Source organism: Mus caroli, unplaced genomic scaffold (assembly GCF_978045245.1).
Source record: "Mus caroli unplaced genomic scaffold, Mus_caroli_1 scaffold_2, whole genome shotgun sequence".
Classification (NCBI taxonomy): domain Eukaryota; kingdom Metazoa; phylum Chordata; class Mammalia; order Rodentia; family Muridae; genus Mus; species Mus caroli.
Window position 1 is genome coordinate 30,477,071 of NW_028227257.1, and position 19,179 is coordinate 30,496,249.

At 38.9% G+C, this 19,179-nt stretch overlaps 1 protein-coding gene across 1 annotated transcript; it reads right to left on the reverse strand.

The window, feature by feature from the left end:
- Window positions 1–493: 493 nt before the first annotated feature.
- On the reverse strand, window positions 494–3,296 carry LOC110305639 (cystatin-D). The gene is made up of 3 exons (XM_021177688.2): window positions 3,048–3,296; window positions 1,272–1,385; window positions 494–577 (listed from the first exon to the last, which is right to left on the reverse strand). The coding sequence occupies exons 1-3, from the start codon at window positions 3,294–3,296 to the stop codon at window positions 494–496; spliced, it is 447 nt and encodes a 148-aa protein (XP_021033347.1).
- Window positions 3,297–19,179: the final 15,883 nt, after the last annotated feature.

The window sequence follows — 19,179 nt, forward strand, 5'->3', positions numbered from 1 at the left end:
TCCCACCTTGATGATAATGGATTGAACCTCTGAACCTGTAAGTCAGCCCCAAGTAAATGTTGTTTTTTATAAGACTTGTCTTGGTCATGGTGTCTGTTCACAGCAAAACCCTAACTAAGACACTCTAGTAGCTAGGTATTCCCAAATAGGTATTATTTGCTGTGCAATGTACATGTGAGTATGATGTTCAATCTCTTCAATACTCCATTGTACATTCCTATGTGCCTCAACACAACAATAACTCAGAAGGACCTGTGGCTATTTTTTTATTGAGAAAATAATGAACAGTGGGCCTTTGAAAAATAAGTAGATGAAATGAACAAGGGAACTGTCACTTAGGTGTGCAGGGCCTATCTCTACTTTTCTCTTGGTGTTATCACTCTCAAGAGACAACCTTTGGGACTAAGATCTCTGTCTGAGGAAAGGAGAATGTAAGGATAAGATTGAGTAAAAGTAAGAGGCAAGCAGCAGAAGTGTAGCCTGGCATATATCCTCAGGAATTGTAACAGTTGAAGTTTGTCATGGACATCTTGTTCAGCCAAGGTACAACGTTGATCTGGAAATTACAGATGACCCTCTACAATAGAAGAGAGTGAGAAAGGGACAGTCAGCGTTGGTTATAACTCTAAGAAAAGATACTCAGCCTGAAGTATTAGAGTGGAGTGGGAATAATATAAATGAGGCCACTCATTCCTCCCTATAAGCTCTGTTAAGTTTCAACATACACAGACTGACTCTGCAGCATCCATTCATTATTTTTCTCATGCTTCTAGTCCTTCAGATGGCACATGTCTTTCACTCTAGTGGCTCATACAATTCTGCATTGTCCTTCTCTAGCATAACTTTCAAAGTAGCAGCTTGTAAATGAGGACCAAAATCCCTAGATGTCAGCCCAGAAAATAAGGCTTGGTGTCTCTTAGTTTCATCCACATGTCAATAGTTCCTTCGCCTTCATCTAGGCAGGGGCTCAGGCTAGAATTGAGCAAAGTTTCTTCTCTTCAGAAATAAGCCCTGTAGCAGACTCCATCATTTCAGCAGGAAACACTTCAAAAACAGCTAGCACTCCAATTTCCAGAATAAACTCATTGAACAATTTGTATATATAATATAGTCAAATATATTCACCCTTGTATCATCCTATGTCAGCATGGGTCTGTATCACCATTACCTAACATAATATTACACCTGTGTACCTATTCATGAGTTATACCCCTGACATACACGTTTACAGTTAGTTGTACACGCATGCGTACACACACACAAACACACACCTTCTGCTTATCTGGCTGTTCATTGAAGGGACAATCAACCAAATTAGACTCAGCTTTGGTACATGTGGTTCGGCCTAGCTCAATTTTCAAGTAGAAGTTCTTCCCAGCCACAACCTATAGTGAAAAAAATTAGGATTACATACATCTCTCCAGTCAAGTTCATATGCATGTAGTCAGTTTACATTACATAGATAGTGTTCATAGTAGCATCCATGAGTTGACAGAACTATCAACCAGAGAACATGTAAGCTATCTTTCAATAGAGTATCCACAGGCTTTGAATTCAAGTCATTTCCTTCTGAGAAACACATCACATAATGACATGGTTCAGTAAGAATCATTACACGTGGGAGGGATATAATATGTCCAAATTTGTGACATTAGCTGATTGTTGCAAGAGGAAAAGTAGGGCTGATCTCCAGTTATAATTTTCAAAATGGGACAGTAATGAGATTTACATATATGTGTGTTGACTATGCTGTGGCTGTATTGCTTAAAATTGAATACAGTCTATATCATATACTCCGAGCTTCCTTTTCAAGCCGACCTTAGAAGTGGGTTTTCAGTATGACTCTGACATCTTCTCATCTTTGTAACTTTGATGTTTGGTGAAGGCTTACTCCATGATGTAGAGGCAGAATCTATGGAGGTCATCTCTATGAAGGGTCAATGTCTAGGGTATTAGCCATAATACTTCCATCTGAGGATAATGACACCATCCCCAAGGTTTTCTCTAAGAATACTCAGGGCCACTATGTAGAAGTGAACAAGTCTTATTATGACAGTTTGAAGTCACTTGTTTACTTTACTTAGAAAAGTACTTGCCGGGCCACTAGTATGAACTCTCAGAAAACATTAGAGCAACAAGACAGTTGTTCTAATCTGTTGACAGTCATGTTCACATTATAGATAGTGACTGCTGAGAAATTTGGCTCCAAATATTATACTGTAGAGAATTATAAAGCACATGAACAAGCTAAACTGTTTACAAGGGGACTTGGCTATAGCATTATACAAAGAAGATATGGCTGAGCAAGCCACAGATGGATAGATCCTTAATACCAAAGCCAGGAAAGCTGAGTAGAGTCTGTAAGGAGAAAGGATACTGAGGGAACTGAACAAGGATGTCAGCCTAAACAGGAGATATCCATCTTCTCACATCAGCAAACTGAATGAGTCTGCAAGTTAGGTAACTGAGGATGTCTATGATTTCTGATTTTTTTCAAATGGAATCTTGCACATACACTCCTTTACATCCAGAACTGCTCACCGAAAGAAGTATTTAGTTTTGGTGCATTAAAAAACTAAATGCACATAATCATACATTCCAATACACATACTCTTGAGAGATGGAAAGAATGGACCAGGCATGGCTGAATATAACACGGAGGTGAAGGAGCTACATACATAGCGGCAGAGCTCACAATCACCACAATCACTTGTAATTTATGCTTCCTTCTGGGATTCATCTCTCTCTCTCTCTCTCTCTCTCTCTCTCTCTCTCTCTCTCTCTCTCTCTCTCTCTCTCTTTCTCTCAACACACATACATACAAATAAACTTAAAATTTTAAACTTTCTTTTAAAAAGGTTAATGATCATCTGTCAAGAGTTATCTGTGGGCCCTATTTTTTGTGCTACCTGCAATGAAGACATTCATCCCCTGGTGGCACACAGAAGTTGAGAATATGGAGAATAAGGGAGTATTGGGTGACAGCAAAGAAACTTCTAAAGTACAAAGCCAAAGCCATCTAACTATCCCTTCGTCTAGACACCCACCTGCTGGCTGGCGCTCATCAGTCGTATTGGCTTGCTAAGATACAGGTCATTGTCCATATCATTGTAGGTTCTAACAGCAAACTTTACCACTTTCTGCACCTCCTTATCCTTAGGGTCAGCTGGCTCCACTCTACCTAATACCACCTGCTTGGCTTCAGCATTAGTACTGGCATCAGGGATCACAGCCAGGGTCAGTGTCAAGGCCACAGCAGCCAACAGGGGCAGCGAGGGGCTCAGCAAACTTGCCATGATTGATGAAGCTTTAGAGGAGCAGAGAAGAAATGATCTAGATTGAGCCTGGTCTGCTGCATGGCTTTTTAACCTGAAGAGTCAAGCTGCCAGGTCCTCCTCCCTCCAGCCCAGTTTTCCCCACCCCTAGATCCTGCTTGTTCCATACTACCCTACTCAAGTGACTCACCACTTCTTCCACCTCTGGGCTCTCTTTTCATAAGTCCTAGCCCCCTTCTCTTGTCTCATCTCCTTTCCATTAGCACTTAGTTCTTCTGCTTTCTCCCCATGGATCTTGCTGCTACATGCTCCTCTGTCCAGGTCACCTTGGACTCTACAATGGGAGTCTCACCCTTCTGGTTCTGAAAAACATTTAATCTTGAGCTCAAGTTTTATTAAAAAGAGAAAGAGAAAATGCAGGTTGGCTCCCTAAGGTCTTTGCAGGTCAGTGTATCCATTATGTCAAGAACAGGAAATCTGCAGTTCAAGGATGTTAGTTCAGAGGTTCCAGAAACAACCAGTGACATTTCCTGGGGTGATGTCTTTGCCAAATGCACTGAATTAGCCTTTATCTGGGTAAAGGGCAAAGATCCTCTTAACAGGATTCACTGGTAACAGTCTGTTAAGTCAATAAATGAATTTCCTAGAGTTTCTCACTGGGCTTGAGCCTATAGAACTTAGAAACAGATTTAGTGACTGAGCCTTGTATATGACATTACAGCATGCAGCCCAGTACAAAAATGCTATGAACATGCTATATTCCCTTTAAATTTTTCTAGTAGACACATTAAAATATGTGAAGTAGATGAAACTTTTTCAATATATTTTGTAACAGTATATTAAATATTATCTCACATGTAGTTATAATTCTTAACACATAGCTTATGTTCCTTGGTGATCTATATGCTAAATCTTTGGATTCTCTGTTTGTACTGTTAGGAAAGATAGTCCTTCAATCTACACCTATTTCTAAAAACTCATGACTATGTCCTCAAAACCATGATATAGTACAATCAAACATTAGGCTGTGTTCTGGGAACAATGAATAAAGTTCATGGAATTAAAAGTGCTCTGATTGCTGTAAATGAAAGAGAAGGACAGTGAAAGAAAGATGGATATTACTGGACTCTCATGAAAGGTGGCTTTTGAGATCCTAAAGCACAGAGGTTCTGTCTAGCCCATTAAACCAGAACCCCAGACAGAGAGAATGATCCTGAGACTTGCTTGCCTCTTCTAGAAATACAGAACACTGAGGAGCAGGGAAGGAGTATTGTATGGTATCTCACCCTGGCAGGTGTGAGAACTCAAGTTCAAACTGAGGGGAAGGCATGTTAATGAAGATGAATACCAGATGAATAGACCAGAGTGTGGTCTATTCCTGCTGCTCCACTGAGGGAGCCCCACTGTCACACTGGCATTTTCCCCCTCTGTTTAGAACACTTACTTATTTTTACTGAACTCAGCATGAGGGAGATATGTTTAATATAGGATGAATGCTCCAATTTATGTGTCACCCTCCAACAAAATTAGATAATGTTCTCAGAAAGCTCTCTGATGCCCCTGATCTCACCTAGACCCTGTGTATATTACTCCTGCCTTGAGAACAGTGCCGCAGTGTTTTGCATTGGTTTTGGTTCATTCCTTTATTTGTTTGTTTGTTTTGTTTTTTCCTTAATCCAATGTCAGTTCTTTTTGTCATGAACCACAGGACTTGGTCCCAGAAACCTGCTAAGGACAGAAAGGTAATGAATAAGGACAGACACATGTAGAGTGAAGCTGGGGTCTAACCATTACTCTGCAACCCAGAACCTTGTTTTTGGTTTGTTTGTTTGTTTGTTTTGTTTTGTTTTGTTTTGTTTTGTTTTGTTTTGTTTTCATACAGCACAAGGTTAGGTTCTGGGCAGTCTCAGTTGGAGATCTCAGTAGAAGAACATCCCAGGCTATAAACATCCTGTAGGAGGAAGCTTTAGCTGCCAGTCTTTGGACAGAGACCAATTTCTCATAAACAATCATACTTGGACTTCTAAGAAAAGCCTCATTATTTCTCCAAAGACTGTGGCATATGGGTATTTGTTTTGCAAGTGTTTTCATAGGTCTAAGTCCTGGGAAGTCTTCCACATGGCTGTATTCATGTCAAAATACACATTCACTTAGGGTTTTATTCTCTTGGGGTTTCATCTTCTCTGTTCACTTTTTTCCTCCATGTGCATGAGATTGGTCAGCTTTGTATTTTGTGGGCTGATCCAGCCTCATCTTAGGACAATGAAGGGCTCACATATGACCCTATTAGTGGGATGAGTAGAAGATATTCTGAATAGATAATTGGTGTCATTTATTTTCTTTATCTTACCCTTTGTACAGAAAAATGATTCTGTGACAAATAACAAGTGAATGTATCCGACTTTGCAGAAACATCAGATGACCTCTAGTTGATTCAGTGGTGCCAAGGTCAGGCTTAGGAACCTAGGGGAGGAGGTGATTCCAGCTCTGTTCTGGACTTGAGGTTGATAAGTGAGGTCAGTCCATCAAGATAAGATAGGAGTGTTATAACAGCTCTGTATATAAAGATGCAGGGGAAGCAACAGGTGGTGATGTACAAGCTGTAACAATGATACAGAATATATAGCTGAGACAGTCAATGATGGGTGATATTAGGAACAACAGCTGCTCAATGTAGATGAGACAGCTTTATAATAGAGGGAAACAACCTAGGACTTGCACAAATTGTAAGGAAAAGTCAACACAGATTTCAAAGTTTCAAAGGACAGATTAACTTTCTTATTAGGAATCAGTGTAGATAGCGACTTTAAGTGAAAGCCACTATTACTCTAGAGACTGCCACACTTGGAGATCCATCCCATAATCAGCTTCCAAACGCTGACACCATTGCATACACCAGCAAGATTTTGCTGAAAGGACCCTGATATAGCTGTCTCTTGTGAGGCTATGCCAGTGCCTGGCAAACACAGAAGTGAATTCTCACAGTCAGCTATTGGATGGAACACAGGGCCCCCAATGGAGGAGCTAGAGAAAGTAGCCAAGGAGCTAAAGGGGTCTGTAACCCTATAGGTGGAACAACAATATGAACTAACCAGTACCCCCGGAGCTTGTGTCTCTAGCTGCATATGTAGCAGAAGATGGCCTAGTTGGCCATCATTGGGAAGAGAGGCCCCTTGGTCTTGCAAACTTTATATGCCTCAGTACAGGGGAACGCCAGGGCCAAGAAGTGGGAGTGGATGGGTAGGGGGTAGGGGGGAGAGTATGGGGGACATTTGGGATAGCATTTGAAATGTAAATGAAGAAAATACCTAATTTAAAAAAAAAAAGAAAAAAGAAAGCCATAGATCCTTAAGAGTTACACTAAAGCATCATCAAAGTCTGGAAGAGAGTGCACTTATTTACAATATGATTCCCTGTATAGTTGAAGCCCATGTTGAGACCTACTGTTTCAAAATATTTATTTCAAAATATCATTGCTCACCAACAGCACATTTTGTCACTCAAAAGCTCTGATAGAGGTGGGATAGAAAATTACTGCAGTATCTAAGCCACTGATCACATCTGCTCTTTTGTGAGGGCCATTGAAATTCAAAAGAGATCCACATAACTCAAACACCAGATCAATGCACATGACAAAATTTTATTGTTATGAAGCTGCTACTGATTGATCAGGACCCCAGCTCAGACTAGGTTGTTGAAATATAACCCTGAAGGGATATAGTACAACATATTTAAGGAATGGAACCATAAAGTGATGGTTAACGGGGGTTAGGGGGACAGCTATAGAATTGTCCAACCATATTTTGATATAAGAGGTTAAGTAAGGGACTTTCCATCAATCAGGACAGGATTAGTTTTCTGGGCCTGGGAACATGACACTGCCAGTAAGATGGAGAAGTTGTTCTTAAGATGTCGAGACTCAGAAAACTGTTTCCCTACAACTTGTCCCTGTGATATCTGGACTCAACTGTTTTCTTACAATAGAAGTTGTTTTGCTGTTGGGAAGCCCCCAGTTCATATAGGGCATGGGACCTTGATTTAAATTTCTCATTAAGATTAAATGTAGTCTGGAAACTAACTGGTGGTACTTAGAACAATTTTCATTTGCTTGTTTCCAACAGTTCTTCAGCCCATGCATCATAGTCTTTTGGAATTCCAAGCCTTATGATTTACATGTTCCATTTGTAAGGGTGTACCACAATCAACAGTGATTCTTGGCTGAAAACACTAGAGATTCATGGGAAGTGATGAAAATAGCAACAATAACAAGATTTTGCAGAAAGATGATCCCAGCTTCATGGATGCCTTGGAGAGGTCCAACCCTTCAGTGGAAGAAATCATTGCAGAAGTAAAAGAAACAACAAAATACCTGGAATGATCAAGAAGCTTAAACTGATTGATATGTGTCTTCATGTGGGCAGCATATGGAGGGCATGATGCTGGTGCAGTATTGAAAACATGTCCTTGTTTTCTCAGTGAACATACTGGTCATGGTGCTTACTCTTTGGAGACACTATGTTCAGATATATTTTGGTTTCAGTGGCTCTGTACAGAGGACATGTTTTCATGTCCTTGATAATTGTTGACATGATTTTCTATTGTAAAATTGTACAGTAACCAAGAAGCAACCAGGATCTACAGGTTCCTTGGGAAAGGTCAAGCATATATAGGTAGGACGAGATTCTGTAAAATATCAAGGAACATACTGTCTATTAGCAATCACATCAATGCATAGAATAATAGCCACGCATAACAGAGAAAAATCATCCCTGATCACATATTGTGTTATTTTTAAATAGGGTATTTTATCTCTCTACTTTACTATTAGTGCTTTCATTTTAAAAAAAAATATGTATTTAATGTATGAGTGCTCTGTTGCATATATATCTGCCTGCCTGAAGAGGGAATCACAGCCCCTTATAGATGGTTGTGAGCCACCATGTGGCTGCTGGGAATTGAATTCATGACCTCTGGAAGAACAGCCAGTGCTCTTAACCGCTGAGCCATCTCATCAGCCCACTATTAGTATTTTCTTAACTCTTGTAACTATTTCAATATTAGCCTAAAACCCCTCTGCTTAAGATAACATTTAGTACATTATAATTGCCCTCTTTATCGAAAGCTCATGGCCATTAGTCAGGGTGTTTTGTTCTTGATATTGTATGGCAAATTTATCTACCTAGATGAATTTCTTCTCTTGAGTCAAATTTGATTTTAAAACAATGACACCTCCATAATACAAGATTTGGTGTAAGGAATTAAAGAGATGTTTTATTTCATTGACAATTAGCAACAGAAGAGGTATCTCTAAGTGAGGAACAGGTTTTAGCTATCTAGTTTTTGTAACAGTTTTTATTTTAAATCAAATTTGGGCATTTCTTAAGCAGTGCTAAATTTTTTAAATATTTAATTTTGGGTTTAAGAGATTGCTCAGGGGTTTTCTAAATAGCTGAAGCTCCTAGCACATACATGACAGTCCAAAACTCTAGTATTATAACTATAGCTCTAGTTATAAAAGTATAACTAAAAAATTAGTAATAATCATATAATTCTAGTACGAAAACTCTAATTCTAGTACTGGTTTATTAAACACTGTCTTTTTAGCATCCTTAGACACCAGGTATACACATGCTAAGAAAAAACATTCATGCTGGTAAATCATTCATGCACATAAAATAAAAATTTAAGGATAGATATTGTTTAAGAGTAAAAAATAAATATATTTAATTATTTTGTGGACTTATTTCCAGAAAACTTTGGTAATTATTCTTGTGACAGTAGCTTGATAAATGGATTCATTATGCCATACCCACTCATACTTAGCTCTCTTTCTTTCTTTTTTATTAGCAAACCTGTTTCTTTTTTATTTTAATTAATTTACTTTTTGAGACTCCATATTTTATTTCCCCCCCCCATCCACCCTCCAACTGTTCCACATCCCATACCTCTTCCCTACCTCCACCCCACCTAACCTCTAAACTCCCTTGGGCCTCCAGTCTCTTAAAGGTTGGGTGCATCATCTCCAAATGTACACAAACCTTGCAGTCCTCTACTGTATGTGTGTTGGGGACCTCATATCAGCTGGTGTATGCTGCCTGTTTGGAGGTCCAGTATTTGAGAGATCTTGGTGGTCCAGATTAATTAAGACTGCTGATCCCCCTGCAGGATCACCCTTCTCCTCAGCTTCTTTTAGTCTTCTCTAATTCAGCAACGGGGGTCAGCTGCTTTTGTCCATTGGTTAGGTGCAAATATCTGTATCTGACTCTTTCAGCTGCTTGTTGGGTCTTCAGGAGTATGGTCATATTAGGTCTCTTTTTTTTAGTGGTCCATAGCCTCAGTAGTAATGTCAGGCCTTGGAACCTTCCTTTGAGCTGGATCCCACTTTGGGCCTGTCTCTGGACCTTCTTTTCCTCAGGCTCCTCTTCATATCCACTCTTGTAATTCTTTCAGACAAGAACAATTATAGGTCAAAGTTGTGACTGTGGGATGACAACCCCATCCCTCACTTGATGTCCTGTGTTCTTATTGGAGGTGGGCTCTACAAGTTGTGGGGCATTGGGCTATGCACAGACAGCCTGGTTTCCAGTTGAGGCTAGATGTCTGAACCCTGGGACCCAGTGGTTATAATTCACCTACATGAGATGGAAGGAGTTTTCTCATGTCTCCTGGACCCTGGCTCCTGTCGAAGTTACTGCCCCCTTAGCCCCACAGGAGAAGCATGGTTAGTAGTCATGTAGGCAATGTCCTAAGATTCTGACCTTCAGGCTACACTCCTCCCCAGTTACCTAGCAACATTAAAGATACAGCATACCATAAAAAATGGCTGCTTGGTCCCACCTCACTCTCTTACTCCTCTTACTCCCCTTACTTTCCTCTCTCCTCTCCTCTCCTCTCCTCTCTTCTCCTCTCCTCTCCTCTCCTCTCCTCTCCTCTCCTCTCCTCTCCTCTCCTCTCCTCTCCTCTCCTCTCCTCTCCTCTCCTCTCCTCTCCTCTCCTCTCCTCTCCTCCCCAGTTACCTAGCAACATTAAAGATACAGCATACCATAAAAAAGGGCTGCTTGGCCCCACCTCGCTCTCTTACTCCTCTTACTCCCCTTACTTTCCTTTCTCCTCTCCTCTCCTCTCCCTCTCTTCCTCTCTCTTTCTTTCTAGCCTTTTTTCTCTCTCTCCTTTCCCCCTTCTCTCCTCTTGGACATGGCTGCTCTCTCTCTCTCTCTCTCTCTCTCTCTCTCTCTCTCTCTCTCTCTCTCTCTCTCTCCCCCTGCCTTTCTATAATAAAGCTCTAAAGTCATAGACTGTCTCTGTTCATCAAAGCCCACTGTGCAGACTCTTGCCTGTGTGGGAACCTCTCTCCCTTAGCCCTCTCTCCTGTAACCCTGGGGTTACAGGGTGTCACTCTGGACCCCTGGTCGGGGGTTGCTCCTTGTCCCCTTGTCCACCCCCATCAAGTGGGGTCAGTATCTTAGATGCCCACCCAGGGCTGAGTGGAAAGAGTCTGACAGCTTTCCCACATCTGCCTGCCCAGAGTATAGGAGGAACTCTGGCCGGACATGGGCTATCCTCCCTCTCCCCTCTTCCCCTCCCCCCTTTTAGTTCCCACACAAGTTCCCTCTCCCTACTGTCAGGCATTTCATCTAAGAAAATGAAGGTAAGTCAATGTTTTCAGAGGGATTATTACAGATTATATACTTCCTTAAATCTAGTTTTATGAATTGAAACAGTAGCTAGATTCATTATACCCATGATAAGATAGCAGCTTATAAAATTCTATCAAATATCATGACTAGCTACACAGATTTTATAAAACAAAAGTCAATCAATGGGAACTTTGATTAATTTCATGAATTTGTTATTCTAAGAAAGTTTCCCAGTGACTCCTCTTCTTAAGAAGCCACTCCTGTAATCAGTCAGAAGAAGCAACATCCTGGCACCCTCCACAGCTAAACAGTTACCATCCTGTAGGGAGATGACTTCTTGTATTATTCTTAGCAATAAAATGTTTTCTTTATTAAGAGGTATACATTGTTTCTAAGCTAGAGCACAAATAACAGACTGTACTGACTGGCTTATTGTGTCAGCTTGATGAAAGCTAGAATTACTAAAGAGGAAGGTGCCTCAGCTGAGGAAATGCTCCATAAGAGCCAGCTGTAAAGTATTTTCTCAATTGGTAATCAATGGGGAGGGCCTAGTCCAATGTCAGTGGTGCCATCCTAGGGCTTGTAGCCCTGGGTTCTATAAGAAATAAGGCTGAACAAGTGTGAAGTAAGATAGAAAGCAACATTCTATCCATGGCCTTTGCATCAGTTCCTGCTCTAGGTTCCAGACCTGCTTGATGTTTGAATTCTTGTCCTGACTTTCTTCAATGATGAATAGCAATATGGAAGTGTAAGCCACATAAACCTTTTCCACTTCAAAATTGCTTTTTAGTCAGGGTGTTTCATCACAGTAGTAGTAATCCTAACTAAGGCACAGACTCTCATATATTGTAAACATAACTTGATATATACTAGGAAACTAAAGTTATTATGAGTTGATGTATTATTATATTGACATTTGTTAACATTACTAAGCTTTGCCTGTAGTTATGAATCATTATAAAAGGAGAGGTAACTAGTTCTTGGACATATCTGCAAAATTATTATGGATACATAAATACATAGTTTTTATTTGCAAGTAATATTTGATAAAGATTTTTTGTCTAAAGTAAGCTGAAATATTTTAAATTTGCATTAATTTTTTGTAAAATATATCTTATATTTCCCCCCTTCATGAAATTTTCCCAGATTTCCCCATGTTACTGGAAGCCATTCTTCCTGTTATCACTGGAAAAGATAATCATCAGGATCAACCAGCTACACATTCTATGATCTACAATGTCATCTGCCTACACATACCCTGATCTACACATACCCTGATCTACAATGTCATCTGCCTACATAGATATATTTGTGCAATGGCGGCACAAATGTTATGGGAGTAGCCAACCACTTTTTGATTGGTTTTAAGAACTACGTCGTGAGATGGAACCCATGCTTGAAACTGATAAAATGGCCAATAAACTGAGACTGCAGAGGTCTTAGGCTTTACAATTCTGCTAAAGGAACATCATAACAAAACAACTCCCAAGGACACATTGCTATAACCATAGACCATTGCATATTTCAGCCCTCACAGAAAAGCGCTTCTTTCAGTAGATGAGAATTAACACAGAAACCTACATCTTTTTTAATAAATTTAATTAATTCATTATTTGAGAGTTTGATAGAGATATAAAATTTGCATTCACCCTTACTCCCCTCCTTCTCCTCCTAGGTGTACCCCCACTACATTCCTATGTCAGCTTCATGCTATCTTTCTGTAATTCACTCATTTCAATTCTTGCTGCTCCTATGTGCATGGGTGTAAGACCATCTGCTGAAACATGGACAACCTATCTGAGGCTATATTTCTGAAGAAAACTGTTTCTTCATCTACCAGTAGCTTTCAATTGCCAAATGTCCTCACCTAAGAGCAGGGCTTCATGGTCTATTATCACCTGTATTGGAATCCTGACTAGCTTGATTTTGTGCAAGACTTTTAAATAAGCAAGCATAAGCTCTATGACCTCATGAGTGTAACATTGCCATCACATTGGGAAGATGCCATTTCACAGCAGTCCTCCCTTGACATAATTATTCTGTTCCTCTTCTACAATTTGCACCGTGCTGTGTGTGTTTGTGTGTATGTGTGTGTAGGTCCATGTGTTTGTATGTGTGTGCCTAATAAGTATAACAACAATCAGCACCAAAAGTAGAGTGAAGATAGCATACCCTCCTTATATTACATGTGACCTCTACGTTTCACAACTTGATCAACAACATAAAGGATATCATTCAGCTGGCATTAGTACATCCAACTGGCTTGTTTGATAACCCAGGACAGCAGGAAAAAAAATCCTCCTGTACAAGTTAAATTCTTTTAAGCTCATTTATGTATGGAAGCTTATAAAATATTTGGTGCTAACATGGCCATTTTAAGGATCCTTAGTATGGTTGAGATCTTTTGCATTCCTTTTTCTGGTTCTCCCTACCTGTTATCACTTAAACTCCTCAATTATTTTATTGTTCCCTTTATAACACATGGTTTCTCCAATTACCTCCCATTTTTTATATCTTTCTTCATCCCTTTAGTGACCTCTTTCTAGTTTTCTGGCTGCTACAAGCTCTCCCCTTTAATCACACATATCTTAATATTGACACTAAGAATTGTATGAGAAAGATCATGTGATATTTGTATTTGGGTGCCTAAGTGACCTTACTCAATATGATTTTTCTCAAGTTACATTCATTTACCAGCAAATTTCATTTTTCTTTGCAGGTGAATAAAATTTCATTGTGTGTATATACAAAATTTTTTTTGTCTGTTCTTTACTTAATGGAAATCTTAGGTATCTTCACTTAGTAAACAATGAATTCTTAAAACTTATAATTGACAAAAGGATCACATAAATTAAAATGTGAGTGAAAATCCATAAAAGACACCTTACCAAAGAAGGTAAACAGATGGCAAATAATTAAATGAAAATATGATTCCCATAATATGGCTTAGGAGAACTATGCAACAAAACCATAATGAGATGCTATTATACTCCTGTTAGAATGGCCAAAATCCAGCACACAGACAGCAGCAAATCCTGATGAGCTACAGAACCTCAGGGACTCTCTTTCATTCATGGTGGGATTGCAAAACAATGCAGCAACTCTTCAGAGGAGCTGGGTTATTTCTTAAATATAAAACTAAATATTCATTCATAATATAATCCAGTAATCATTCATCTTATTGTTTCCACACAGGAAAACCTGTAATAGATGGTTCATCAGCTTTATTTATAACTTTCAATCTTGAAAGCAACTGGAATGCCCTTCAGTAGGTAAGCAGATAAACTAGACTAACCTCAACTATAGGCACAATGAAAGGAATGAAATATCAACTCACGAAAGGTAAGTACACATGTCAAAGTAAAGAAGCCAATGTTAAAAGGGAACAATATACTGAATTTCAATTCTAAGACACCTTGGAATAGGCAAGTTTCAGGAGGAAGTAAACAGACTATGGACTATAGTTAGAGGAGGTGAGTATGTGTCGCATAGAAGAATTTTCAGAGCACTGAAATCAATCTACATGATTCTACACTAACTAATCTGTGTGATTCATTACATGTTTGCCCAAAGACACATATTTTACAATCTTTCCTAATTGTTTTGAGGAATAATGGGGTTTGGATAAAGATCAATCTGTTAAAGCAAATTCACCTTTTAGATGAGAAGGGAAAAGAAAAACAAGCATAGCAAAACTCAGCTTGTCGCTAAAATACAGTCATAAATCTTAGCTTGGACTTCTCCTTGGAAGCCATAGTTGCCTGTACACTACCAACCCCCAAACACCATGTTCCTTTTAAGCACTATCTGACAACGGTCATATAAACAGATTAGAAGTGGTACCCACAGAGCAGGAGACCCTGGAGGATCTCACCAACTCACCAGTTGCAGAGTAAGACAGCACCGGATCCTCCCTGCTTAGTGAGCTTACAGGAAGGCTGGCTGCTTAATTAAGCTTGATTGCTTTATCTGTTAGTTGCCTAATTAACTTCTTAAATGAAATAAATACACGTTTAGTAAGAATTAAGTGATTTCTAGTTTCCTTGGAAACCCTGCTTACCACTGATTTCCCTCATCCCAGGCAGCATTTGTGTTGTGTAATTGGTGATTGGCTCTATTACAGCAAAATTTTGGCAAAATTCTCCAGTAAGGTGAAAATGAGAATTGGTCCTTGCACTGTGTAATGGGGCTGTTATAAATGGATGTATTAAAAAGAGTAGTTTGGTTGAATGGAAAAAATCTTAATGCTTGAATAAAGTAGGGTAAACAAGGACCAAGTTAGTATAAAGTAATTGGAGAGGCTTGCATTGGGCGAAGAAGCCATGAGACAGCAATGGGAAACTAGCAAAATCTGCAGATTCACCTGAAAACACACCTGACATTTAAATGTATAATGAGAAATAGACTGATTCTGAGACTAAATTTTTTGAACAGTTTAAGATAATGCTTTCAGGACCTGCATTGACTCCTGCGAACTCATTCATCTAGGATAATCCTACTCAGTTTGTCTGTTACTAATTGTCACTTAGGGATCAAGGCTTTGTTTTCAATATCCTTAGGGATAAGTGAGCCCTTAAATCCTTACAAGGCAGTGGTCATGTTATTTCAAAATAGTATCTCCTTGGAACAGCTATTTTTGCTTTACTCTAACTTTAGAAATTTCCTTCAGTGCAGGTTCGGTTTGCCATGATGTATGCTGTTTAGATTTCTATTTAGTCAACCTGTTCTCTCCTAGGTACATACAATTAAAAGTTTTGGTGTGGGGATTGAAGGGGCCTGGCGAATATGGCTGCTAGCAGGTCTTGCCCTTCTTCCCCATTTGCTCTGCCTTGCTAAAACCCATTAGAGTGCATCCCTAAAGCTATCCCCAAGGTCCATCCCCTTATTTTGCCATTTCCCCTTCCTGAGGGTGATTACCAAGATCAAACTATCAAAGTATTGACATCTAGCACTCAAAGTTCCCCTCGGCTTGCCTATTTAGCATGGCCAGCTAAAATTAAACACTCTACCCTAATATGGCAATGACAGTAACCACTATGTACATTTTTCAATGGATTCCTTCTATAAACACTCAAACATCAAGGTTTTACCATATTGTTGGCAATCTATCACCAAATTTTGAAGGTGACAGACAAATGGGCTTGGAAGAAATGTAGTCAGAATCAACTTAAAATAGGTGTAGGATATATCCTTTTGTGGACTGAAAACATAATCTGATGGTGAACACCAGGTACTTTTCATTGCAATTCACTCATTGCTACCTTTGGAACTCCATTTGAAGTTATCCTCAGCACCACTGTCAATATCATGCAACAAAATAGAAATTAAGTGGATCTTGATCTTCATATTGCATGTTTAACATAAGAGGAAGACAAATGCCTGATTGGCATAGGCTAGTGTCTCATAATTATAGGTAGCTTCAAAGGAAGCTGGTAATGTGCTCTGTGGTATTTTGCCATTTACATAATGGATAGCAAATTCTGCCTTTTTTGGTAGAGGGTTCTCAAAATATTTCAAGATAATTAAGATGTCAGACTGTCTGACCCCTTAGCAGGTAAAAGATGCCTAATGCTTTCTCAGCTCTAAAGGCTGTGAGACCCATAGAATCTTCCTAGGACACAAAATCAAGAGTAATGAGATTACCTGACAGTGGAAGAGGTTGCTAGAAAAATGAACAATAAAGTCTATTATTAACCTTATATTGCTTGTATGGTGAAAAATACCTTACAATACTACATTTTCTTCAAGTGTTTCATTTCTAAGGGAGAACTCCCATTGCACAACTCTACTAAATCTGATGGAACAAACTGAGATGCTGCTCATGTTCCTGGCTCCTGACTCTAGTCATCCTAGGGGTCCCAGTTGACATTTCAACCTCTGACAATTCAATGATGTCCCCTTTGAAATAAGATGGATTTTACTATATTCTGGACATTAGATATCAAATTAGTTGTAACAGAGACTAAATAATATTCTATGAGGCTGATTTTTCCTGGCTCTGTCACTCCCTCCCAATGAAACAAAACCTTTATGAGCTAATGTATCCACTTTAGTATTTGCTAGAAAACCAAATGCCTAAGGATATAGTTAAGTTGCAATATCTGACTTAACAGAATACATGTTCATTATTGCTTGTTAGTCCATGTGTTAACAGTCATTGCTATTGCCTTTTGGGTGATCTGAGCTGAATAAGCCTGAGGTCTATAGCTCTTGAGCATCAGAAGTCTATTGATATATTCATTGAAGCATGGTTATGTGTCTTGCATGTTCTGGTTGCCAGTGGGATATCGGGGAAAACTAGACTTAATCTCTAGGAGCCTATCTTAGTTTTACTCACATGATAGTACAGTGAATTTATTATAGACCAAAAATGTAAGGCCTCTTTAAAGCCTACACTAATACCTGCTTCCATAATATTTATGTTTGCAGTCATTGGATGTAGGGAGTCAGAAACCAATGCAAGGTCTGTGAAAAATAAACTGACTTTGGCTTTCCTGGAAAGCCCAGGTGTCATATTTTCCCCCTTACCAAAAAGGACACTAAGAAAGTTAATGACAAACTCGAAAGTTTCCACTGGTGACAAATCATCATAGAAATCCTGCTTTAGAATAAAGAAAGCTTTTTCCCCTTCTTCCAAATACTGAAGTATTCATAATCTAACATCTTTCTTATACACTTAGAAGCTATGATATTCCCTAATACCAAACATTATAAGTACCTATTAAGTACTTCCTTTCTGAGCCTGGATGTTGGGTTTAGAATTTTTAACTTTGTAAAAATGTACATAGACTTTACACTTTGTCCATCTTTAAACTAAAAATATAATTCCAAACTTTAATATATTTACTAATTTTTATGTGTATGTGCCTGCATGTATGTATATGCACCATGTGCATGCCTGGTACCAGAGATATCAGAAGACATATATTTTCTTCTGGAACTGGAGGTATAGATAGTTACAAGATACCATGCGAGTCCTGGGACTTAATGTGAGGCTCTAGAAGAGCAACCTGTGGTCTTAACCATGTGAGCCATTTTTGCAGTCCCAATTCTAAACTTCATGAGCATCACCTAGGTCTTCAGTAAATACAAGCTGGAGAAGTGTTCATGTAGCTTGTCCACCTATATCTGAGTACTCACAGTCACTTGTTCTTAGCAGTATAAACATTGGTGAGACTCTGAATTAACCACTACCCACAATAATAAGGCTACACATATATGGATATAAACACAATTGTTATGAAAAGAGGTTGGCAACGAGGCTCAGGGAACATAGAAATGGGAGCAAAAGAATGTAAGTATGAGGTGATCAGGAGGAATGCTATGGAAAGCTAGCCTCTGGAACAAGTGGAGTGTTATGCACCTGAATTCATAACAGCCATGGTGATTGATACATTGCAAGATTTTTAGTGTGAAAAACATCCAGTATAAGTCTGTGAGGGGCTCCTGGTGCTCTGAGCTGAGGAGATAATGGCAGCTGATGAATGCTGAAGGAAAGTCTATTTTCATTTCAGCATAGAGTCAGCCATCAGTAGATTGCTTATGTCTCAATAGATGACCCCATATTATGTATATCTGAACAATACAGACTAGATTTGGATAACAAAATTACTTGAACTTGAGAGGACAGTAGGATATATATTTGACAAGACTTATGGATGTTTCACAATTTATTTTAAAACGAAATTTGGATTTCAGATTTTTTTTCAGATTAGGATTGAAAACCTATACATAAATCACTCAACAACAACAACAACAAGAACAGCAAGAACAACAAACACATAAATATTTTCTATTTATGTCAATGAAGAACGGAAAAAGAGATGGATAGGCAGATCAGTCAAAGCTCATAAAATAACAACAGAAGCAAACACTGAGAAGAATATATTTAGGTTATGAATAGTTCTTGAAGTTTATTGTTACTTAGGGAAACCATTCATGTATGCGAGTGGCAGAGTATAGGAGGTTGGCTCAAAGGAAGTATGTTCTGGAAAATAGTCACATAATGTCCTATTCATTTCTAGGTAAGCTGAGTTGAACGGAGCCTCTATCCCCAGCTGATACCTGAAATAAGCTTTTTTCTAATTTCTTTACATCTATGTGAGGTCAATTTTAGCAGTTTTTATGAATATCTAATCATTATAATCAATCTAAAATGCACCCATGGGGAAAGTCTTTGATTAACAGAGTTAATGGAAACTTTCACTGATGCTATGTTGACAATCTGGCAGTGTAGTATATGGCTCCACAAGAAAATTAGCAATTTT